We start from the raw sequence: 25,349 nt of genomic DNA on the forward strand, positions 1-25,349 counted from the left end.
AGTCATCACCTAATGGGTTCCCTGCTTTGCCCTTGCCTCCTTTCAGACTCTTCTTAACACAGCAGCCAGAGGGATCCCGTTAAAACGTTGTCAGGTCACGCCACTCCTCTGCTCCTAATCCCAAATGAATGCTACTTCACTCCAAGTCCTCGCTTTGATCTAGAGGCTCTTCAGGATGTGCACGCCCTGCCTCGCCTCGCCTGTCTGTACTCCTCGCTCGCTACAATGCTCCCTATTGGCTCCCGCCACCAGGCTTGCGGGTGCTTCTAAAACTCTTCCCCGGTGCTCCCGGAAGTGTGGGCTCAGGCCATCCCGCTAGATGTGCAAGGCTCTCCTCGCAAACGCCCACCCGGCTTGCTCAACCACTTTCTTGAGTCTCAATCAATGTTGCCTTTTCAGGCAGCCAGGCTGGGGCCCCTCTCTCAAATGTCAGCCGCTCCTGCCCCTTGATCCCTCTCTGCCTCCCCCCGTTTATTTTAAATTCTTAGCACGTATCCTTTTCCCATCTACTACACAGTTACTTATTTATCCCATTTGTCTCCTGCTTCCCCCCGGAATGTAAGCTCCAGGAGGACAGAAATCTGTCTGCTCTCTTCTTGGCATGTTCGCTAATGTCCATAGATTGAGTGAATGGTGACTTAGGAGACTAGCAGAGCCATGAAGAAGGATAAAAGAGAAACAGAAAACCTGCCCTGCCTGCCAGGGGTTTAGGACCTGGTTAGGGAAAATCGCCCGGTGCCTACCCACCTCACCTCCCATGCTTTGCAACTCAGGATTTCTGCCCCTTGTGTTTTAATGGCTTTGACATCATAAAAGGGCCCCCTAACACATTAGTGTCATTCACCCAAGAGAGCTTCATTAAGGGTGGAATTCGGGGGTCCCAACCTCAGCTGACTCCAGTAGCACAAATGAGGAAATTTGCCCACACCCCAGAGCCATCTTGGTCCAGCCACGCTTGCGGGGGCTGGGGGGCGGGGAGGCAGTGGGGCAAGGAAGTGTGATTAATCCCTTCAGGCTTCCGTTCATTCAGGGACTTGACTGTGCCCCCAAGTTTCAGGTTTCCCATCTGTAATCTAGACATAAATCATGTCACCTTTGCTTCTTAACAAACCAGCCTCAAACGTAGTGGCTTAAAACGGGGCACTTGTTATTTCTTGCAGTACTGAGGGCTATCCTTGAGTTCTTTGGGTTCTAGTCTCACTTGCTTCTAGTCTCTGTTGTCTGGCCATTCGGCTGGGTCTGGCTCGTCTAGGATGCCTTTGGTCACATGTCTGGTGGCAGGTCGGCAGGAGGCGTCCGCTTCCTGCTGCCAATAACCCTCCATGAGATGGGTCCGGGCTCTTTGCACGGACGTCTCAGGTTCCCAAAAGTAGCAAAAGAAGGCAAGTCCCGTGTACACACACCATTCGAGCCTGGGCTGCATCCAATCTGTGAATGTTCCAGCAGCCAAAGCAACTGACACGGTCAGGTCCAGATCCAAGGAGTAGAAAGAGAAACCCATCCCTTGATGGGAGGAACCGTGTGGCTGAGGAATTTGTGGCTGGTGTGTGGTTTGGTTTTTGCTGTCTACCTCAGTCAGTTATCTCTCATGAAAATGTATCGTGGCTGCCACGAGAATGTGTCCAGAAGACCCTCAAACAAGGAACGTAGCTGACCACAGACCCTAGGCTACAGTGCTCTGAAATTCACAGCTTCATAGGCAGTGAGGCCACATGCCTGCGACCAGGCGTGACAGATGCTAAGGCAGGCTCATTCCTGTCCGAGGACAGCTGACTCTGGCACTAGGACTCCTTGATGCCTAGCCGAACCTTCCAGAGCCTACACAGCACGCTAGAACATTTCTGTCCACCCTCCTTCCCACTTCCCTACGCTGAGGCCAGTCTTGTGTTGCGGTCTCATGACTCTCCCAGCCTTGTCTAGCTCTCCCCCATTTTCTTCCCAAGAAGTGCCTCCCTGATAAAACACAGTATTATTTATTATATCAGATGGTTTGGGGGATCCAGACCCTGGTTCCGACTCTGGAAGCCAGAGTGTTCCATCCTCCCAAGAATCCCACATCCTGCAGCCAGATGTTTCAGGCACTGTGCCTCTCGGGGCTGCCTAGCATGTTCTTCTCATTCTTTCCTCCCTGACGCTTGGTTATTTTCCCCCCAAATGCATGACTTGGAAAACCACTCCCCCTCATTCATCAAGGCCTGCCTCAAAGGCCGGCTGCCCTTGCTCCCAGCCATCTGACCACGTTCCCTCCCTGCACACAGGTGACTGGCCCAGCCGCAGTCTGAGCCCGCTGACCTTCTCCGCCTCTGGCTCACAAACAGCTTGCCAAGCGCTTTCAGCCAAGCGCAGGGCAATTTACAACCAGAGCAGGGGCTGTCTCGGCGCCTTTGATGCCTCCATCAGGCCCTGGGCTCATTCATCACCAGCCTGGGAAAGCCGCAGGGTCCTCTGTGCTAGGGGCTGTCTCCATCTCCAGGCTGGCCTGAGCGCCTGCAGGACCCGTGTGACCCACGTGGGCAGGTGGGAGCCGGGCACGCAGCCACCTGCCTCCAACCCACTGGGTGTGGGCGCCGTCCCCCTCTCTTCCACCTGCTCTCCCAAACTCCCCAGCAGGGACCATGCCGAAAGCCCTGGAGAAGGAATAAATATTCAAGGATGTGTTGTCAGAGCTGCTGTCAGTCCTCTTCTGTTTGGTTTGGACATACCTGTGGGCTCCGGCATGTGGAAATGGGGAAGGTGGTAAGGATTGGGGGTGGGTGATGCTGGGTCAGGTTTTCCAGCCAGTGGAGTTTGCAAATGAGGCTGGGTTTCTGGAATAAAGATTTCCACCTCCCGAGGCTGCAGAGGAAGGAGCCCCTGCAGAGGATCTGCCCCTCCTCAGATCCTGGTTTTCACAGGATGCAAGTTGGAAAAGCCCAGAAGCGGGTCTTGAACACTGTTCAACACCTTCACTGATCAGTGCAATTAGTCTAGTTTCTGCCTGGCATTGACCTTCAGGGCTAATTTGGAGAGATTATCAAGAGCGGGACTCTGCAAGGGGTGGCCTGCACAGCCTCAGATCATCAAACTGTAGTTTTCCCAACCAATATGGAATGCAGTCTACAAGCCACACATCAGGGGAGCTGGGACCACGCCAGAAGTGCACCGGGAGGGGAGGAAATGGACAAGGAAGCTTGGAGACAGCACAGTCCTCACCAGTCACTGCTTTCCAGAGTTCTTACCCCTCAACCCACGCCCTCCACCTCTCAGGGTAGGGGAACGAGGAAGAGCAGAAGGGCCTCGAAAGGCAGAGCACGAGGACAGAAAATGCCCCCAGGCCCTAGAACCACCCAAGGATGCTAGGTTTAGATTTTCAAAGAAAGTAGAAGTGGGACTCTGCACAGCATCTCGACTCCATCCCCAGGGCCCAGGCTCGGTTAACAGAGGTAGGTTCCATTTATGGGGGAATAGTGTAGAAGTCACAGTCTGAACTACCCCACGGTGACGAGCCCCACCCACCAAACAGACTCTGAGGTTAGGGTTGGAATAGAAACCCATCGCATGGTCAAGGCTCTTCCTGACTTGATCAGGGCCGCAGCGGGAAGCAGATGACAATTTCGGATGATTCTAGGAAGGGCTTTGGTAAAGGGCTATTACAAAGGTGGACACAGGGTATTTATGGAAATCCCCAGGGATGGTGCAGTATCTCAGAGCTCCTGAGGGCCGAGTTCCCTTACCTCCTCCTGGCCCAGAGGAGCCCCAGGAGGGAGCTCCTGAAGCCAGAGGAGAGACTGCTGTGTGCAATCTGGGAATTTCAGGAGGTGGAGGGACTTCTCCAGCTGACAGGCAGGGAACCAGGGGGGTAAATACCCTGACTTTACGCTCCCCTTTGCTCTAGGGCTTCCCAATGGCCTAGCAGAAGCTACAGGGCAAGGGAGCCAATTCATATCCGTGTAGGTCGTTTCCATACTCCCGGGGCACAGAGCAGGGTGGGGAAGTCTGGAAGCTGCATCTGAAGGGGGCAAATAGGGTCTGTCTAAACCTGGATTTAACTGTTTTGCTGCCAGACTCCAGGCCACACTGATTTTTAGCATCGTGCAGAGCTCACCCATTGAGAAAACAGGGAGACAATCATAAGCGTAATAAAGGAATTCATAGTTCTATTGCCAACCTTCAACAATCTTTGTCCTTTGCCCTATGGTCCTTTGCATGGCCACACTGTGGATTAGATCTGTGTCCAAAGTCTCCTGGAGCTTAAAAAGTGACCTTGCAGGACCTATCAAATGTCACACCTCAGAGGAAGACTCTCCACGGGGACATCTTAAAGGGGGACATGCTCTGGTCTTGAGCCTTGTTTCAGACGCAGGGAACGCTCCAGCCAGCATCACTGTGGGGTGCCCTCCCACCCCCACGAGGAGCCACCTTCATGGTCCTGAGAAGCTGGAGACTAGCAAGTAGGAAGCCAACCCCGGGAGCGACTCGGGTGACATTTAGACAAAGAGCTAGTAGAGAGACAGTGCTGTTCGCCAAAAGGCATATTAACACAGAATCACTAGGGACTTTATTTTTAAATAACACCCAAGAGGTGTGACACGAAGCATAGGTCAAAATGTACAAAAGAACTTGTTTCTGTATTTTTCCCCCTTTCCGTTGCCTTTGGTTTACCAGAATTTAAGTTGTGTAAGGTGAATTCGAGGCTTTGTTTTGTTTTAAGTAAATACATGGTGTGATTTATTCCTATTGCTGGTGATGTGTTTCTCGGGAAGCTCCTAGCTACTAATCCTAAGTCTCAGGTCTCTGTTATAACCGCTAACTAACAGCACCATCTGGCCACCAGCGGCAATAAAAAAAGAAAAGGCACAGCCCAGGGAGTCTCTGTGGTACGTTTCGCCAACAAAGATGAACATGCTGTAGGAGGGAGCAAAAAAAAAAAAATATATATATATATATATATATATATATATTTTTTTTTTGCCAGAGTACGAAGGTGCAGAAGGGAAACAAGGAAAAAGAAAGAAAATGAAGAGAGGGAAGAGAGAAGGATCAAGACAGGAAAACCGTCTCCGAAATCGGACACCTCAGGTGGGCTTCTGTTGTTGAGACATGTCCCAGATGCCCCTGATTCTTCGGTTCCTGCCAGAGAAGCCGAGGAGTTGGGGCCCCACGGAGCGCCGGAGTGGGGGAGGGGCGGTGCCCAGCCCGTGAGTATACCTGAAGGAGGTCTTGGAGCACGAGGCCGGGTTGTCATTAATGTCCTCCACGATGAAGGTTATCTGCATGCGATTCTCTTGACCTCCCGAGGGTCTGTCCTTCACCAGAACTTCCAGAGAAATGGAGGGATTTTGTCTTAATTCACCTGCGTCTCGGTCTAGCCTGTGGGCCACGTGGATTGTACCGGTCACTGAGAAGGCAAAGGTGAGAACACGACTCTTTGGAGACTTGGAGACAATTGGAAAGATCGTTCTGGCTTGCAGGGAAAATACCCTCTCTACAAACACGTTTTTAAAAACTCAGGTAACTTCCTGTATTGGACATCGATTGGGATGCCCGGCCTGACCCTTCTAGAACCTGTTGCCTCAAACTTCACGGTTGGCCTTGCCCGCTATAGACTGGCAGACAGCCGACTCCAGCTCGACCCACTGCACTCTCTCACTGGAGAACAGGTCACCGAGACCCACCAGGCAGGTTAACAGTGGAGCTACGGATCGGGGGCCAGGACTCTTGCCACTGTGGTGGGCGGGGCAGCGCCAGTCCCCACCCTTGCAGTGACCCACACACTTGTTCTCATGGGATCGCCAGGATCCTGTTGGTAGGTCTCCCCTATCTGTTTTTTCTCCTCTCATGCCTGGTTTGGCCTGCCTTCATTTTTGTTACTTGCAACCAGAGTCTTAATAAAGATGCCCCCCAAAACCACTGCATTTCTTAAAAGTTGCATTTGCAGTACTAGCGTGAACAGAATTCTAAACCATGGTTGTCCATGCTTACACCATTAGCTGAGTGAGGTCTTTAATGACAGGACTAGACAGTGCTCAGAGATAGAGCACGATTATTGCCTAAGCCTGCCTCTCCTGGGACCAGGCATCCTTCACTGTAAAGCCGATGGGGCAAATAACACATTGTCTTTCTGGGACTGTCCAATGTTTGCCTCCACAAAGTCATTATGTAAAGTGAAGTCCTTTGGAAGAATGTGATAGGAACTTACGAGGTGGTATCGCCTAGGAGTGGTCTCTTGGGTCACAATCTTTGGTCTGAATCAGCTCCGTACCCTGAAGACAAGTCATTGTCTTGGACAAGTCATTTACCCAGCCCAAGTCTCTCTCTTAGCCTTAGTTCCCTCATCTATAAAGTGTGGGTTACAGTATTTCATTGGGTTGCTGTGCTGAGTTGAATACTTACAATGGAATATATGTGGGTAACTTAAGATAGTACATAGCATATGGGAAGACCCCAATAGAAGATGGCTGTCCTAGGAGGGAGAGCTCTCCTCTGCACTGACATACTTAGTTGGGAAGATAACTCCCAGCAGCCCGGCAGATTGCTCTAGAATGACACGGTCCAGTCTGGTAACCACTAGCCCCACGTTTCAGCGCTTGAGATGTAGCTAGTCCAAATGGAGATGTGTGGTCACTATAAAATACACAGCAAACTTATGGACTTGGTACAGTAAGTGATAATGTCAAATACGTCATTAATAACTTTAAGATATTTGTTACACTTCATGACAATATTTTGGTTATGTTGGGATAACTCACCTGCCTTATTGAAGATAATTTCACCTGTTTCTTGTTACTTTTTAAAAATGCAGCTACTGGACTTTAAACTTACACACGTGGCTTCTGTCCTGTTTATTTGTGGACAGTGTCGGTCAGGATCTTCTTTTCAGGAGACTCCCAGGTACCCTTAGGGTAGTGAACTAACCCATTCTTACACCTGCTTCAAAGGTGAAGGAGGGACATAGCTGGTCACCTTGGGACCCTGTTCAGTTTCCCCGATCCCTATCCCAGCTGCTTTTAATGCATCCGTTACCCTGATGTGTTACGATACTCTCAACAGAAGGGCATGCCCCAGAACAGAAGACAGATGAAATATTTGTGAAAGAATCAAAATGGCTGAAAGGGTGCACAGGAAGGTGAGTGTGTGTGTGTGTGTGTGTGTGTGTGTGTGTATAACTTACACTGGTTGATCACAAAATAGCGGCTAGCAGTCGTGATGCTGTAGAGCAGGAAGCTGGTGAAACCCTTATCGTCGGGGTCCTCCGCGGTGACACTGGCCACAATGGTGCCTGAAGCCAGCTCCTCGGCAATCGTGTACACTTGCACCAGGCTGAGCAGAAATATAGCAGACACAGCTCATTTTCAGGGGCATGGGAGGGTGGAGTCTGCGGGGTGGGTATTTTGGTTTGTGCTAAATATAGCCCCGAGCTTCTGAAGCTGCATCCGCAGGCTCGGAGAAAGCAGTCACCGCTGAAAGGAGGGGGGACAGGCTTTTGCGTTTCCAAAGATCACGTCCCCGCGGCTGCCACCATGGACAGCGGCCTCGACCTCTGACACCGCACATGCCTGACACCGATTCACAACGGCCTGGGCGTTAACGTCTTTTATAATCGGGATGCTTGGCCGATCCGGCCACCTTCTCTCCCTCTCCGATTCTTGTGCAAAAGCTCCCTGAGTGATTTTAAAAATCCATCTGGACACAGGTTCCTGGCTCATCCCCTGGCTGCCACCAGAAACGATGGTCAATAAACGATAAGTACTTTTATTTCTTCTCTGTCTTCTTCGTTTTGTTCTGTCTTGCCTGCAGAAGCAGAATTGATGCACAGAACCTGCACACCTCCCTGAGTTGCATTTCTCCTAAGGTCAGCTCTCTGAACAGAGACGCCAAGGTTACTGCCCTCCGACGGTGACTTCTTACGAGATAACCCCAAATTGCCGACTTACCCATCTTCCTCAGGCCTCCACTGCTTTGGGGACAGGATGATAGTGAGGCAGATAGGTTCCAAGTTTTAACAACATGACTTGGGTAAATTGAGTAATTTTGAAGGCACCAAGGGAGGCTTATTGTTTAGAATAATCCTGCAGGAAATCCTTCTGCTGAGGGAAAGTCATTTCAGTGGGACAAATCATCACCCCCTGATTTACCAGTTTCCTAAGTTTGGATTTTCCCTTCCTTAAGAGGGAAACGTTATATCTCAGGTCTAAATGACCGCATTCATTTGGTGAGATCAGGATTTTTCTGCAGTTCTGTCTCATCCTCCTCGTAGGGTAGATGGGACCAACGGGAAGAGAAAGGAGAGGGAGAGGGAATGTCCAACTAATGTCAGATCGAGGCCGGCCGAGAGAGGCTGCGACCAGGTCCTCCCTCACCGGGGTTCCTGTCTGGGTTCTGGGTCTTGAGGTGACCCATTCTTGAGGTGACCTCCTGTCGGTGCACTCCAGTGTGGGGGACAGTAATCTTGTTCAGGCCAAGAGGTCACCCAGTGCCTCCCTGACACTGCCCATTGATCCACGTGCCTGACGCCTTTCTCGGTGAATCTGGGCTGCAGCCCATGTGGGGGAGGAGTAGACAAAGGGGAGTGGGACCAAGGAGGCAGGGGTGGCAGGAGCCAAACCCAGAGCGGGAGGAGAGAGGGAGGTAGCCTCAGCTCCCAGAGCTGTACTAAGCCCTTATGTTCCTGATGTGAGAGCCTCTGTTTCTAACGCGTTCTATCTTTTCTTTGGTTACTTTGAGTGGCTTCTGTTAACTTCGAACAAAAAGACTGCTACGGCTCCTGCGCACCTTCACCCCTTGGCCCTGCTGCTCCCAGTGTGGTCCCTGCATGTCTCATAGGTCCCCCTGGAGATTCTGGATCTGAACGCAGAACTCAGGCCAGCTCCGGGCTGCAGAATCAAGAGCTGCGTTTTCCCAAGACAACCAAGGGACTTGTCTGCACTTCAAAGTTTGAGAAGAGCTCTTACAAGGAATCACCAGAGGTGACAACCCCAGACACCCAGGCTGTCCTAGGACAGAGGACACCTTGGGAGGAGACTCCCCTTCTTCCAAGACAGTGGTTCTCAGTTGGGAGTGACTGTGCTGTTTGTCACAAGTGGAGGCAGGGGCTGCTACTGGCCTCCAGGGGGAGAGCCCAGGGGTGCAGCTACAGCCCATACAGTGTGCGGGTCAGCACCCACCGTCCACTGTGGGGAATGTCCACAGAGCCGGTGCTTAGGGCACACCATTCTGCAGGCTCCTCTGCCCCCCACCTGACACTCCAGGAAAGCAGGTCCCGTGAAGGGGACTGGTGAGGCTATCTCTTAGGTACACCATTCTCTCCTTGGCTCACCTGATAGTTAGCCTGGCAGAAGGCAAAAAATCTTTGGTTTATTTGGTCTGGGGACCCAAGACCCAAGTGTATATAAAGGGGGGACCCTCAGCCCACAGTTAAGACCTATACAGCCAGGGGTCCTGCAGTCAGCCAATGGGGTCAAGCTCTGATACCGTTATATCCCCATCCCCTCATCTTCTTCCTACTGCCCATCCCCCCATAACACTGGGCTACCAGGGCCCAGGGGAGAGGGAGACAAGGGCCACTGGCCACACTCACACGGAAGGGTATGAATCCCAGAGGATGGCTTCAGTGTTACGAATGCATATGCAGTAGGTGCATAAAAGTGTGCGTGCACTGTGAGGCACCAGGTTAAAAACGATGGCAGGGAGATACCGAAGAAACGGGCAGTGGGAGAGAGACTGCTGCAGTCTAAGGTGAAGTGCTCTAACAAAGCAGCAAGCACGGTGCTTGCTCTGTAAAGGGTAAATGGAAGTCAAGTACTTTTACAAAAAGGTGCTCGACTGTAATAATAGCAGGATCCCCGAGTACACAGCGGGAGGCCACAGGGCATTCAGGGGTTTGCCCCCACCCAGGGGTAAGACAGTGAGCTCTCCGCCACAGAAAGGGCGTTCTCTTTGGCTGTATTCAGTGCGGGGCTTTACCAGCTAGTAAAGATGGGACGGTTGTTTCCACGTTCCCAGCTCTGCGTCACCCTCGAACTCGGTGTAGCTGAATCAGTCTGAGGGTTTAATCGTGTTAATTCTCAATTAAAGAACTCATGGCTCATCCTGGCACTGGTTTGGAAGGGGAAGAAGGATCATGGCTCAAGGGAACCAGGAAAGCCCTCCACGTCAGTGCCTACTTTGAAACCAAGCAGACTCTTGCAAACCACGGATGGCTGAGGGACAAGGTTGACTTTGATGAGCCCGTGGGTGAAGTCAGGGCAGCCCCCCACCCTGCCCCAGGCCTTCCAGGGACAGGCTCTTACAGGTCCATCCCTGCCAACACCCACGGGTTGCTGTTTGACCTAAAGCCCGATGACTTGTTACGAAACGGTTAAACGGTCACACAGACCTTTTGTCTGGCATGGAGCCTAATAGGATCATTTCTCAAACCAAAAAGGAGAACCAAAGTTCCAGACCCATCTCTGGGGGCCCCAGCAACCAGCCAAGGCCACGTTCTCTTTCTTTTGGAAGATGTCGTCCAAACCAGACAGTCTGCCCCTTGGGAGAACTTACTTCTCCCTTTGCAACCCTGTTAGCCTGCCTCCCCATGTCACAGATTGGAACTGTGGTGGGGGGGGCCCGACACAGCAGACCGCATGGCCGTCGCCTGCCCCTGGGGGTTACCGATGAGTCAGCATTGCTGTGCCGGTGAGTACTGGAGTCTGCATCCAGGCGGGGATGTCACAGCTCGTTATGAACCGCGGGAGCTGGGCTCCCAGAGGAACCCGTCCGCAGAAACGGATCGTGTCAGCCTTCTGAGCTTCATGGGGCCACGGGCATCGCTGGAAAGCCTGACACGGGTGTGTCTGCTGCTCTTCCCTCCACGTGGACCCACGGCTCCTGGGCTGCAGACTCCTCGCATTCAGAAGGCTCACAACTGTGCTGTGTTTTGCCAAACGGGACCAGCTTATCCGGTGCATAGGGAGGCCTTATACCTGCCGGCCGCAGAAGACTTTTGCAAACGTTCTATGTAGTTCTGGGGCCCGGGGCCTTTCTGTTGTTGGAGTCTCCCCAACTTTCTGTATTTTACTCACAGCCACGAGAGCGGTTACTATCACTCACCAGGCTGGTGATTTCACCGTTCCCTCGGGCTGGTTCCCGAGCCCAGCTCAGCAACAGGGATGGGGCGAGTCTGGCAAGCAGTAGGCCGGGTGGTTTGCAAGTCATTTTCCAGCTCAGAATCCCATCTTCCCTCTGGGATCCCAATCTATAACAGGCTTGACTGTCCCCTTTGGGCCTGGGCTGGGGGCCAGGACACCACCAGATCTCTTCTGGACCCACAATGGCAAGAATAAATCTAGAACACCCCACTATGGGCAATACTCTTAGGCACCCTTGTCAGAGACCTCTCTTCAGTCAGAGAGGACACCATTCTGAGAGTGGGTTTTATAGACCCTTGACTGATGGCGCATGCCCTTGAACTTGACTATTATTCATGCTGGACACTCTAGTAAATGGTACCTGCCTTGGGGTGCCTGGGTGGCTCAGTGGGTTAAAGCCTCTGCCTTCGGCTCAGGTCATGATCCCAGGGTCCTGGGATCGAGTCCTGCACCAGGCTCTGTGCTCAGCGGGGAGCCTGCTTCCTCCTCTCTCTACCTGCCTCCCTGCCTGCTTATGATCTCTCTGTCAAATAAATAAATAAAATCTTTAAAAAAAAAAAAATAGTACCTGCCTTGTCGTTGCCTCCTACACAGGTCCAGCGGCCAGCCCCGCAGCAGGGGCGTCGTGTCCAGCCCCACTCCCCAACATACCCACAACCCCATGGTGCAGAGGAAAGGCAAGCAAAGCTGGCAGGGGGATGTCCGGAGGTCAGAGAAAAGACACTGAAGATCTCAGGCCTCTTGTCTCTCCTCCGGGCCAGGGCAAAGGGCATCCCTCTGGTGTATATTAAATGCGTCTGAGAAAGCCGGGCCACCCAGAAGGGATGGCGGCTGTGGCCCATGGAGCCCCACACACCCTCAGGCCTACCTGGTGAAGCGCGGGACTTCATCGTTGACATTCACAATGTTCACCTGGAGCGTTGTGGAGGCTTCGAGCCCTTGGCTATCTCTCACTCCCGCAAGCAGAAGGAAACTGTCAGGGAAACCCCCCGGAGTGAGGGACTCAGGCTTTGCTGACAGTACCTCAAAGTGGAGTGGGGGGAAGATGGACTGGGATGAGGGGGGAAGGTTGGTCTGCCCCATTCTGCCCACCGTCCTCCAGATGCACATACAGAGTCAGAACTGCTAGGTTAACACTTCCCCTTCCTTGTCTCTACAAACCCACCCCGCCCTTCTTATTATGTGGAGATGAAGATTTGCGATGGGGAACGAGGCCTTCCCTATAATGCCTTAGTTCCTCTTCCTTTTGGGGGTCTCCCTACCTTCTGAACTCAGCAGGAAGGCAGCAGAATCTGCTCGGGGCCTCCCTCGCTTCCCCACGCCTGCTCCTCGACCCTCAGACTTCAACCAAGGTCATTGGCAAAGGCTACCTTTTGTGTCCTGCTTCAAAGTCAAATTCTGTTGTGGAGAAAAGGGTCCCATTAGCAGACATCCTGAAGTTCACTGAGGAGACGATCAGGAAATACTAAAAAACAAAGAGAAGAAAGAATGTAACTGAATGTGCCTCTTCTTCTTTCTCTGGGGAGACTATTTTGTTCCATTCCTGTTTTATATTCTTGGCCCATGGAACATCCTTGATGCTTCAGGATGAGGCCCAATGCACAGTTCTCAGACTCAGTGATCCTTGAAGCAAGAAAGTTCTGCATCTGCTGGCCTGAGCCTCTGACCCGAGAAGCCACACTCTGAGGAGATGGTCCCTGGGTCCTGCTTCAGTGACAGAGCGAGCGTGAAGGCTCCCGGTCTAGGCACTCTGCTTCCGAGTCCAGTCTCCTGTTCCCTGTCACCGTCTCTCACTTGTGTTTCTCAGGATAATGTCTGGGGTTGAGTCCAGGTCTTGGCTTTGACCAGCACTATTTAAACATGGCTACCATGTGTTAAGCAATAAGTCGATACTAACGTAAGTAAGACCTGGTCTCTACCCTTGGAAGAACTTATGATACAGGAGGGCGCAAACATGTTCACAAGCATCATTCCCTGGCATGATGGCAGGGAAAAGTGAAGGGACAGGAGTGAGAGAGGAGAAAACTTAGCAGGACCTCAAGTCCAAGTTGGAAGCTGGTTTGTAGCTACGAGGGCTGTTTCAGAGTCTGATCTCAGGTTTATGGCCACGGGTGAATTCTCTCCGCCTCTTGGGGGTGTTGAGAGTATAGTCCTTTATGGCTCCCAGTGCCCAGCCCAGCTCCCATGATGACCCCTGACTAGCCACACTTGCTCTGACAAAAATACAAGCTTATTTGCATAGCCCCCTGAGGGCAGCCCGTGGGAAGACCACCCCCGTGCTATCCATGCGTTGTTCACCAAGATTGCTTTCTCGCTGCGGTGATGACGTCAACAAGGCGGGTGAAGGACCTGGATCGGAAGAGCTGAGTCCGAGTTCTGGTCCTCACCACGGGATCTGGGACAGGTCCCTTCCTTGTCTGTCCTACAGGGACGATACCACCAACCGCTCCTCTATGTTATCATGAGGGTTCCATCAGAAGCCACACTGGAAAATGCAAAGCACTGCTTCCGTGTTTATGGCCATTTATCCCAAAGGGCTTGAAGGTTTGAAGGTTTGATTATTTCCTACCAGGATGAGAGAGGATCTATCCTCCAGGCCTTAGATCTCTGGATCAGATAATCAGTGGAGTTTTTGCAATCAGAGCCACAGCCCCTGAAGTCTAGAATCAAAGGAAATGCCAGCCAAGGCTTCCAACCCAGCGATTTGTTCTGTTGTGCGTTCACAGCTAAGCTCCCCATAGGAGAAGAGCAAACGCACAGAAAAGAGATTAACGATCCCGTTTGGGGCCATTAGGAGGTTTTTAAACATTTTCCTAATTGTAATAAAACATGCTTTGTACACACAAAATAGGAAAGACAGAAAAATATAAAAAAGAAACTCAAGAGTAGTCACCTGTAAAATCTTATGATTTTCACGAATAGCCCTCTGTTCTTTTCTATGCAAACGTACACCCTCCAAAAAAATTTTGAGATGATGCTCTAGTCAAAATTACATTCTCTCGTTCTTTCCCTTTCCAGCTTGAGCCCTTCCCCATATTCTTAACTCTTCCTTTACAGCCCAGTTGGTTAATGATGGCACACATTCTACTGTAGGGCTTACTTTACTAGGTCATTCTTGCTGGTCCTTTAAGTGGTTCTTACCCATTTTTAAGGGGGAATGGGCAGCACCAAGGAGCACCCTTCTTCCAGCCCCCCAGATTGTATAAACAGCTTGGCAGTGCTCAAAGGTATGACGTTTAAATCCCAAGACCCCCCCCCCCCACTCTCTCTCCAGCTCACAGCCTGGGCAGCAGCTGCCTGTACACAGAGCCGTTCTGTGCCTTTGAGCTGAGCCTTCCCTGCAGAGAATCCTCCCATATCCATAGATCAGAGGTGCAAGCTGGATGTGATGGCAAGGTTTATAGACCCAGGGGAGCATTCACTTTATGCACCTGGACCGGGATGCCTTTCCAGAGTGTCTAATGCTCAGGAGAAAGGTCCCCTATCTATCTCTCCTCTATGTATCCCCTAAAAGAGAGTTCTGCTCAGTCTCAAACAGGAGAAAATCTCAGGATACAAAGGTGACAGACAGACCCTGCTCTCCAAAAACTGATGGGCAACCGATGGAACATACAGGGAAAAAGTGGGAGACGTGCTCAGAGGGAGACAAACATAGGATATGATGGAAACAGAGAAGAGGAACTTCGCCCCATCTAGAATTCACTGTTTTGAAGAGTCACGAATGGGGGTGGTTGAGTCAAGGGCAGGGTCTCTGGAGCCAGACTGCTCAGTCTGAATCCCAGTTCTACTCCTTTGCAGCTGTGAGAGCTTGTGCAACAAAGACTAATAATAAAAGAGCATGTCGAAGGGGTTATCACATAAAGTTCTAGAACAGTGCCTGGCACGTGGTAATCCCTCAATTAACTGACCACTGTCAGTTAGAGTGTAAGATCTATGAGGGAAAGAGCTTCGTTTTATTCGTTACTACATCTCTAATGCCTAACATATGAAAGATGCTCAATAAATATTTTCCTCAATCAATACCTATTTGTGAAATGTTAAATACCAGGCTTTTCTTTTTGCCTATGTCCCACCGGAGACCAGCATTCCCACCCTAAAGAATCTTAAAAAAAACAAAAAGGCAACAACAAAGAAAATCTTGCTGAATTAAAAAAAAAAAATCTGTTTTACTTCGGTACGGCGAGGCTTGATTATGAAATCTCCCCCAGTTCTGCCTAGGTCTGAGCAAACAAGAAAAACCGAACAGCAGCAGGCAGAAAGGGTGGGCGACTGTAGAATCAGGAACGTGGGGGGATTTTGTTTTTCTTTTTGATTAAGAGGCTGATTTCCTGGAATCCTGATTTTTTTTTTCTTTTAACACCAGGCTAATTTCCTTATCCCTGAACCTACGAGCCTGAGTTAATGGGAATAGCAGTTTTGTACTTAGAAAGGAGATAATATCCATAGACTAAAAATATTGTGTCCTGTGGCCATTTGCCAGCAACTTGGTAAAGCTTTCTGTAAAACCTGGCATTCACTCCCCTTTTTAAAGGCTTGTTTAATCAAAGCTGCTCCCTTGGTATTCATTCTTGGAAAACAGAAATTAAATAGAATGAGAAGCCACTGCAGCCCCTCTCTGCTGCACCACCGGCTAAGAAAAGTCTTGAGTAATCAGATCAATTCGGTTCACAGATGCTTGTCAGACAAGCGCCGGAGTGTCCCCACTGGGAATATTCCTTTACCAGGTCTCTCTCTTTGCAGCCCCTTGCCAGCTACAGTTTGCTCCGGGACACAATGTCTTCAGTGTGGAAGACAACAGAACCCGAGCTTTCTGCCCCATTCCCCCTTCATCGTGTTGCTAGTGTCGCTAGTGTTGGGAGAAAGGAGGGTGAGAGGCAGCTGGCCCAGTTTCCTGAAATGTCAGGCTCCTGGGGGCTGGTGGGGGGGGGGGGTAGGGGCAGAGCACACCACCTGGGCGGAGTTCACTCACTGCAGCCGGGGCCACGGGCAAATTCTGATCCAACCTGTGCTCATGGGCAGCCATCCGTGGCTTTCAGGCCTGCCGTGGAACAGAGTGACAAGAATTCAGCCTCCGGTCTCCCGAGAACAGAGCCGTCCACTTCCAGGGGTCATGTTTCCAGCGGGGAGGAAGGACCCTTCTGCCTCCTAAGGCCAGGAATGCCAATGGGTCAGCAAGCCCCCAAGATCATGCCCTGCCCTCCCCCGCCACCCCACCCCCGCCGAGGACGCACAGCACACAGCATCATCTTCCAATGGGGCTGTAGGGGGCTATAAATATGGGGCCACGTTCCCACTGCATTTTTTCAGTGTAAGGTGGACATTTTATAAAAGCCTTGATTCCTCTTTCTTCCCTGGTTCCATCCCTATCCCAGCTCAGAGATAGGAAGTGGGGGATAGAAGTAGGAGGGAAGAGTGCCTGGGAGGAAAAAAAAAAAAAAGCACCATAAAAAATCCTACTGTGAACCTTTAACTTGGCTTGGACAGTATTATTATGAGGGCGAGTAAGCGGGTGAGAGGCAAGCCTTCGAATGTTTTTAAGAGCCACGTTTACAAACGAAAAATGCTATAGGTACGGAATCCTTTACTGGTAAGGCTGCCAAGGATTCGACCCTCTCGAAATCTCTCATTTCTTTTCCAAAATCTGCCTCGGTCTTATTTTCTGATTCAGGCTTCACTGATCTTAAGGACAACAGACTCCATCTATTCGAAGAAGTGTCTCTCCCAACATATGAAGAGTCATCAGGGGTGCTGTATGTGGAGAGGGAATTGTCCAAAGCTACTTTTTCCTTTCTTGAGCATTTTAGCAAGAAGAACCTGGAGTAGAACGTGTTTTGCAGACTCCTGAGTTAGGCAGATGCCACAGGGCAACGAACAAGTGGTGTGCGGGGGGTGGGGGGGTAGAGACATGTGGGGAGCGGGAAGGGTGCTGTCACTTGGGAAATCAAGGGGACAACAAGAACAGAATTTGCTGGAACAAGCTAGAAGGGAAGGAGCAGGGGCTGGGCCAGGAGAACTCGATTCTCACTAGAGTTCCCAGGGCCCAGGCAAAGGCCTCAGCTCCTTCCCTCATCCGGAAATAAAATGCTGCTCAGTGCACCTAAAAAGTCCCAGCCAGCCAGCACCCACAGCGGAAAGGACAACCTTATCCCCAAGAAGAGGGCAAGAACAGCTCGCTGCCGCATCTCAGCCTGGCGCAAGCCGGAGCGGGGAGAGAATGACTCCCCTGTTGCCCTCCCAGTAGCTCAGCTAGTAGCAAGGTCATTGCTCTTTTAATTTCATCCTTTGTCTGCCCCAGTGAAGACAAAGCACATTTCACTTTATGCAAAAGTCCTTCGCTAATGGAAAGGCTGAGAGAAAGCTCCTTAATGGAGGAATCGCTGCCCTAGATCACTTTGCCTCCAGCTGCGAAACTGATTAACGTCCTGAGAGTCTCGGAGGAGGCTTCCCTGCCATCATGGTGGCCCTCGCTGAGCAGAGGGGGAGGTGGAGTGGGGGAGTTGGGTGGGAGGGGCTTGGATCTCTCTGAACCTCCTTCAAGAGGTAGGGAAAACGCTGGGGGAGGGGGCCCAGAGAAGGACTGCCGGTTGGTATGATTATTCGCAGACAAACCATTCCGAGACCAGTATAAACACATCCCTCTGAGAACGTCCTCCCGGAACTCGTAAGGACACAGAAGGCGCCCAGAGAAGGGGAGCTGCTGCCAGATCCAAGCCTGCTCCCTATAGCAGGAGCCACCAGCCACCGGCACCTGTGATGACCGAGCATTTACAGTGGGGCTGGTCTGAGAGGAGACGAGCTATAAATCAGCATAACGGAAACGATGAGCCCGGAGACTTACTATTAAGAAAAAGGAGGTAAAACAGCTCATGAATCATTTCGATGTTGGTCACATGTTGAAAGGATAGTAGTTTGGATAAGAGCATTTAAACATTAAACAAACATATTTAAACATTAAACAAAGAAGTGTATTAAAATTAATTTCACCTGTTCCATCTTATTTTTTAATGTGGCTCCTGGAGCATTTAAAATGGCATACACGGGTGTCATTTCCTGCTCACAAGCCCGCTTTGTGGGCAGTGCTGGTCCAAACAACGTACAACTACCGGCTTTTACAACTGCTTTGGAAAGGAGGGAGCAGATACCAGCGGTTTCTGCATCAGCCCCACTTGCATGTTATCTGCAGCAGAGTTTCAATTTATTAAGGTGGGTAGGGATTGTAGGATTTGTCATTAAAGGGGTTTCTGGAGACCTCCTAGAGCTATTTAATTCATTCTTCCTCCTTAGCGGTTCCCACTGGCAAGGCAGCTCCTTGGAACCCACCAGGAAAGCTGATAGGCACAAACCAAGCCAAGGTGTCTTCACGCTCATGCTTTGCTGGTTTGTTCTTGTTCTTGTTTTGTTTCGTTCTTCCTTGTGGGAAGTCGCGTAGTTTATTCATCAGTTTAGGGCCATCTGAAATGGGCACCTTCTCCCTCCACCTCCACTGTGATCCCAAGATCATGTAAGAACTGGTGGTAAGTCTGAACGAAGATCCCATAATTATCTTGCAGGTCACACCTTTGCCAGTAGAGGGTTGACTGCAGTCATGGCGGCAGGGGAGCCAGGAGGCCCCGCCATCCCATTTCAGACTCCTCCCTCAGGACCACCCTTGCAGCCAGTGCCCAGCTTGCTGCAAAGTGCCGTGACCAGACCCGCCGCCAGATACGTTGACTATCAACCCCAGATCCTTCAGACCATGGCAGTACCAACCCAGCATCCTTAACACAGGCTCCCCTCTGATCATGGGGCACAATGCCATTTTTTCAAACACCACTCTTCTGAAGACCTGTGTCTTAGAGGAGTCCCACACAGAGAGGACTCCCCAGCAGGAAGGTTGTCATGGGCACCGTTCCCATCTTTATAAGTATGGCTCAATATCCTCCTTCAGGCTCACTTTCACCCCAGGGTTCTCCGCACAAATTCTGGACCATGCCGTCCTCAGCGCCATGGCTGACAAGCCAGCTGGCCACAGAAATGACATGGTTTAGGTCACGGTACTCCAGGTAGACGCCCCCTGTGTTGACCCTATCTGCTGTGGGGTAGGTGGTGCTGTGGGCCCAGCAGGAGCTGCCGTCCTGGGGATGGGCTAGTTCCTGGGGGACGAATTGACCCCATTCACCTTGCACTGGTCGCAGCTCATGAGCAGAGGCCTGGGGTGTGTCCTGAGCCCCAGCTTCAACAGCTGGTCCCCCTGCAGGGCCAGTGGTGGCTTAGGCCCTGCAGGAAGAGCCCCAACGGCAACAGCAGGATCTGTGCCGTGGCTCCTGGCCCTGCTCTGATGTTTCATTAAAGCCTCCACTTGTTTCTTCGGTTCAGTGGTTCTCGAAGGGTACAAAGCATCAGAATCACCTGGGAAGTTTGTGTTCCAGGAATCTGTGCTTTTTTCATTTATTTAAATTAATTAATCAATTAATTTTTAAAGTAGGCTTCTGCACCTAGCAAGAAGCCCAGTGTGGGACCTGAACTCACGAACCTGAGATCAGGACCTGAGCTGAGAACAAGAGTCAGCCGCCTTAACTGTCAGAATCTGGTTTTGTTTTTGTTTTTAAAGTGGCCTATATATATTCTCAAGCAGGGGCCTTAACACCTTCTGAGAAAGCCCTCCCAGCCATGCTGACCGAAAGACTTGTCCTGGGGGATTTGGCAAATACACAGACTCCCAGGCCCCTCTCAGACCTACAGGAAAAAGAAAGTCCAAGAGAGAGACTTGGGAAATTTGGGAAGCCATGTCTTAAACCGGTGGTTCTCAGTCCTCACTGTGCAAGAGATTTAGCTGGGGGCCCCAAAAAGCCTGAGGCCTGGGACACACCCCAGGACAACCACATCAGACTCCTGGGGGGCAGGACCCAGATAGCTGTCGTTTTTTAAAGTTCGTCTGCTGGTTTCAACGGACAGCCACGGGCTTCAGTGACAAGGACGGGTTTGGTCATAGTAAATCAACCCAGTTCCTTTCTCCTTATATAGGACAAAGTCTATCCTTTCATACCTTCCAAGCGCCCAGAATAAAATGTCTAAGCACAAAGGCCACACGATGTCACTTCCTAAACTGTTAGTACATTTTTCTCGTCTGAGAAAGGTTCCTTCTGGATTGTGCTCACTGTCCCTCCAGGCTGACTGTCAAAGGTCTGGGCAGCTGTCCGTGCTAGTGCAGGTGTGATTAACACTTTCTGTTGCGTGGGGAGCCCCCCTCCCCAGAGAACTCCTAAACCCACTGTAGAACCCACAGGTGCAGGCCCCCTAGTTCCAGGTCCCAAGCCTCTGCAGCTGCTCTCAGACCTCTTTGGACCGCACTGTTTTCTCCCAAGGGAAAAACACTGCTCCAGCATTTGCTCCCCACGTGGGGCTGCTTCCCTTCCTCAGAAAGGGCAACAACCTGATCTACAAGGCATTTTTAAAGGGGTGCCATGACCTTATTCTTTCTAGATAATTTAAAGATGGAGATTTAAAAATAAACATTTTTTTGACACTTGAGATTCCTTCCACTTGGCCCCCACTGTGTCTTGTATATCTTTAGAGTAGTTGCCTTACTGAATTCTAATAATCTGGTGTATGTGTGAACATCTCCCACCCAGACCGTAAACTTCTGGAGGTACAAAGATGGGTCTTTCTCGTCTTTGTGCCCCAAGTATCCAATAGAAAGCCTGGCACATCGTGGATTCTTGGTAAGTGTTGAAAAGAACTAAATGTATAAATGAGGTACTATATTCTGGGTTGTTGACCCATCCAAAATTCCTTTTCGTTTGGTCACCGTCAAAAAACAGTGACCAACATTTCTGGCTGGTGAGAAGTAGGGCCTCCAGGAGGATCTTTGAGATACAGACTGGGTTGGCCTGCTCCCTTCACCTTGTACCCCTTCCTGCTTTTTTTTTTTTTAAGATTTTATTTACTTATTTGACAGACAGAGATCATAAGTAGGCAGAGAGGCAGGCAGAGAGAGAGGGGGAAGCAGGCTCCCTGCTAAGCAGAGAGCCCAATGTGGGGCTCGATCCCAGGACCCTGGCATCATGACCTGAGCCGAAGGCAGAGGCTTTAACCCACTGAGCCACCCAAGCACCCCCCGCTTTTTTTCTTCTTCTTCTTCCTGCCTGGAACTTAAAGCCTGGAGGTGCAGCAGCCATGTTGTGATCATGAGGTGAACAAAAAGAGGACAAAACCAGCCCTGGACTGCCTGCCCTCCTCTGCACTTCTTGTAATGGGAGGGGGGAAAAAATCCCACCTCTGCCACTGTGGTTTTCTGTTATTTTCAGACAAGCATACTTATAACTGATATAACAAGGATGCTATTCGTAAGTTCGCATTTAAAGCACCTTGTATTGTTCTTAGCATACAGTAGGGACCCATTAAATGTTTGCCTATTCCACTTACTCATGCAAATAGAACCTTGAATAAACAATTTTGGGGACAGAAGAGTCATCTTCTAATAAGAACAGACTATTCCCTAACTCAAAATGTGTCTGCTAATTTGAAAACAGCGCTGTTTCAGACCCTGTAGACCATATTATATGGGTCCTGGAGGTTATTTCCAAGGCTCAAGTCCTCCTGTTAGAAAAAGTAGCCCCTTTGAAGCTGCAAATCAAGCCTCCAACAGCAGAAACAGCCTCCCAGCGTTACCAGTTCCCTGAGTGTCATATTTCAAATATGCCCTTCTCTGTAAGGCGGGCTTTGCAGGAATGATGCCTGCTCCAAGGTTAGTTGGCTGGCTGGTGTGAGCTTTGTTTTTGTTTTTCTTTTTCTTTTTCTCCAGCCTGGGCTCCCCAGCAGCAGGGTGCGTGGACCACTTGAGGGGACAGAGCTAGGAGCCACAGCGTCCTGGCCCAGGGACAAGCTGACAGGCTCCTTCGCCTGAGGGTTGGTGTTTACAAGAGCTCCACTGATAACTGCATGAAGGAAATGGATTTAGGAAGAAGAGTGATCAGCTGTCCCGGAATGAAACGAGAGGGGAAGTTCCGGGACCCAGTTTCCAATTTCCCCTGTGGGATTTCCTCCCTCTTATTTGGAATTTCTGGGATTCTCTTTTAACTTTTTTATTTTTTACTTTCTAACTCAGCTCCAAGCAGCTTGACATCACCTCTCGAAAATGAAGTGTTAATGCCGGTCTTTGGGGTACGCATTTTTTGCTTACTTTTAAAAGAATACAGCTGGATTTTTAGCACCTTAGAATTAAAAATACTGAGCAATTTCAATATGCCAGGCCCTGTGCTAAGTGGCTTTACGTGCATTATCTTATACTTAAAATCCCCGGTGTGTAGGTGCTTTTATGCTTCCATTTTATAGATGAAGAAATGGGAAGTTCACGAGTCTGATCTGGTGTGTCTACGGCCAGAGCTCCCTTACCCATTCCGACGTCCCCCGTGCTCTAGCCGTGGCGGTGGATAGCCTATTCCTCCCCTCACCACTGCCCGAGCCCCCGGCCGAGGCTCCAGGCTCCCGTGTCAAAGGCAGCACAGAGAAGCCCGACTCATTTATCAAGGAGACTTACACTGAGGGGTATGTTTCGGCTTATGTCTTCCGGATCAAAGGCTTCAACCTGGTAAATGAATCCCGGGTTTGTTCCTTCCAGTATGTAGAGGTCTAGACCTAGATCAGCGCCCAAAGTGTAAGAAGAGGCATTTTATTAGATAAAGCCGATGAGGAATTAAAGAACCAGGACGGCCGTACGCAGCCAAGGAGAACCAAGCACACTTGGTGTGGTGGGAAGTGGGGCTAAGGCTGGGAGTCAGCTCCCCGCCGCCTGGCATGAGCAGACAGCTCATGGGAATTTATGAAGTACTGGGTTGGGGCGGGGGGCGAGGTGGGATCGTGTTTCCTCCGCTGAGAGGTGATCTAGGGGAGGAACCTCCCGGTACGGCTCCTCCATGTTCCTGATCCATGTTCACGGGCAAATTCCTCCAAAACCATGCTACGGTCACCTGTTGAAGGGCACTTAGCGCATCAGCTGAAAGGACTTGCAGCAGGAATAAGGGAGAGGGCTGCAGAGGCCCAGGAACGGGACCAGAAATTGCTTCATCTCCTTCAGAGTTCTGGGCAGCCAGGGGGAACCCGGCACCAGGAGGCCCCAGCAGCCTGGCCCAAGGGGTCCCTGCACCCACCCCCCCGGCCTCTCTTTCCCAACACCCATCCGTCCGCAAGAGGGCTGAGAATGTGCATACCAGCTCACTCTTTGGGGCCACTGTGCTGAGGGCTTATGTTTTCTCCTTTATCGTCATAACCCCCTGTATGTAGGTATTGCAATTCTCTCCACTTTACAGACAAGGAAACAGGCTTGCGGGAACTAGGAGGCTGTCTCAGCGAGGAAGGAGGTGAGAGCATACAAATTCAAGCCCCGCCTGACTTCGATCTGAGCTCCAGCTCTCATTCGCCTCTATCACGGCTTGCGCTTGCATTTAAAACGGTGTTTACGGAGTCCTCACTCCGTACCGGACACCGATCTGTCCAAGCACTGGGGACAAAGCGGTCCTCCCAACGCGAAACCACGCTCTCACGGAGCTTGCATGACAGTGGGACGATACAGACAATAAAATAAATGAGCAAAATATGTAAACATTACTGAGCTGGGTGCTGGAGAAAATCAGGGAATGGAGTGTTGTGTGAAATAGTGGTTGGGGAAGCTTTGCGACACTTGAGTCTAGATTCTTAAAGAGATGAGGATCGTAGAGATAACAGGGGAAGAGCAAAGATCCACTGAGACGTTGCGGGCGAGGGTGGTATGGGGGCCACAGTGGGGGGGGGGGGATGTGTGGAAGAGGACATGGTAGGGGTGGAAGGGGGCAGATTGGATGATGCCTTGAGATTCTGGCACTGCTCCCGAGAGAGATGGGAAGTTCTTACGGGGCTTGAAGCAGAGGCGTGCCTTGATTTGATTGACATTCAACAGGATTCTTCTGGCTGTTCTGCAGAAAATAGACTGACAGGAGCAAGGGCAGAGCAGGCAGGCTGGTTAGCTTGCCATTGCCATCGCCATCACAGTAAAAGTAAGGTCAAAGTAAGGCGGGTGACCCATGACTAGTGACATGCCTGTGTTGGTGGCAATGGAGATGCCAGGGGGCAGTCAGACTTCATAGACTTGGAAGTGGCAAGATTTCCTCACGGACTTGATGTTGGGTGTGAAAGACGGAGGAATCAAGGCTGACTTTGAAGTTTGGCCTGAGCCACTGGAAGGTTATTGGTGCTATTAGCTAAAATGGGAAAGACAGGAGAAGCAGGGTTTTTGGAGTGGGGGGGAGGGGTGGAGTGGAAGTCAAGAGTTTGATTTGGAGGCATGTTAAATTTGCAATGTCGTGTTCTGACACCAGTTCTAATGTGTGGGGGATACTCCTACAGCATCAAGCAATCCTCTGACACCAGCTGGGGGTTCTACAATTCAACTCCATTCTGATACTTTCTACCCAGAGCTAGCCTTCAGATTCTACAGACCAAGAACTCACCCCCATGAGACACACCCCATCCCACTTCAGACACCAATTCCAAGTTCAGGTTATTGTCCATGCTCCTGACCCACAGGCTATAAATCTGAGTTTCCCACCATCGAACCTCTGGGTTCGATGAATTTGCTAGAGGGGAACCCAAAACTCAGAGAAATATTTTACTTGCTTACTAGATTACTGATTTTATTATAACCAGGTCTCACTCAGGAACAGACAGAAGTAAGAGATGCATAGACCATGACATGGGGAAAGGAGCACAGAGCCTTCATGCTCTCTGGGCACACCACTCTCCTGGAAGGGCGAGGTGGCTCACCAGTCTGGAAGTTCTCCAAACCCCACCCTTCGGTGCCTTTATGGAGACTTGATTACACAGGTGTGGCTGATGACATCACTGGCCATGGGCAGGTGAGTTCCCTCTCTACCCTCCTCCCCTTCCCATAGGCGGGGGTGAGGCAGAGTGCAGGACTGAAAGTTTCAACCTTCTAATCACATGGTTGGCTCCGCTGGCAACCAGTTCTCATATTTAGGTGACCTGGGGGCATTCCAAAAGTCCCCTCACAACATCCCAGATGCCTATGAGACAGGGCAGACAGAGCTGTGGTATAAGATGGCCAGATATTGGAGTCAGGAGTTCAGAGGAGAAGCTGGACGAAATTGACAGAGCTGGTGGTTGTGAGTATGGATGACGGTCAAAGTCATGAGCCTGGGAGAGCTCACGCAGGAAGTCACCCTGTGCTCCAGTCCTGTATGTTGGTCCCCATGCTGCAGCACACCCCAGTCC

General features: G+C 50.8%; 1 protein-coding gene across 1 annotated transcript in view; it reads right to left on the reverse strand.

Annotated features, from left to right (window-relative positions):
- LOC111155287 (cadherin related family member 3) overlaps positions 1 to 25,349 on the reverse strand; it is a 57,940-nt gene that overhangs the window by 18,011 nt on the left and 14,580 nt on the right. Inside the window, exons 4-8 of the mRNA XM_022515423.1 lie at positions 22,624 to 22,721; positions 12,476 to 12,570; positions 11,974 to 12,078; positions 7,151 to 7,299; positions 5,188 to 5,377 (exon numbers count right to left, since the gene is read on the reverse strand). Of these exons, the coding sequence (XP_022371131.1) occupies positions 5,188 to 5,377; positions 7,151 to 7,299; positions 11,974 to 12,078; positions 12,476 to 12,570; positions 22,624 to 22,721 (637 nt within the window). The remainder of the gene's footprint in view (positions 1 to 5,187; positions 5,378 to 7,150; positions 7,300 to 11,973; positions 12,079 to 12,475; positions 12,571 to 22,623; positions 22,722 to 25,349) is intronic.

This window comes from Enhydra lutris, unplaced genomic scaffold, assembly GCF_002288905.1.
Source record: "Enhydra lutris kenyoni isolate GAN:26980312 unplaced genomic scaffold, ASM228890v2 scaffoldscaffold40, whole genome shotgun sequence".
Lineage (NCBI taxonomy): Eukaryota > Metazoa > Chordata > Mammalia > Carnivora > Mustelidae > Enhydra > Enhydra lutris.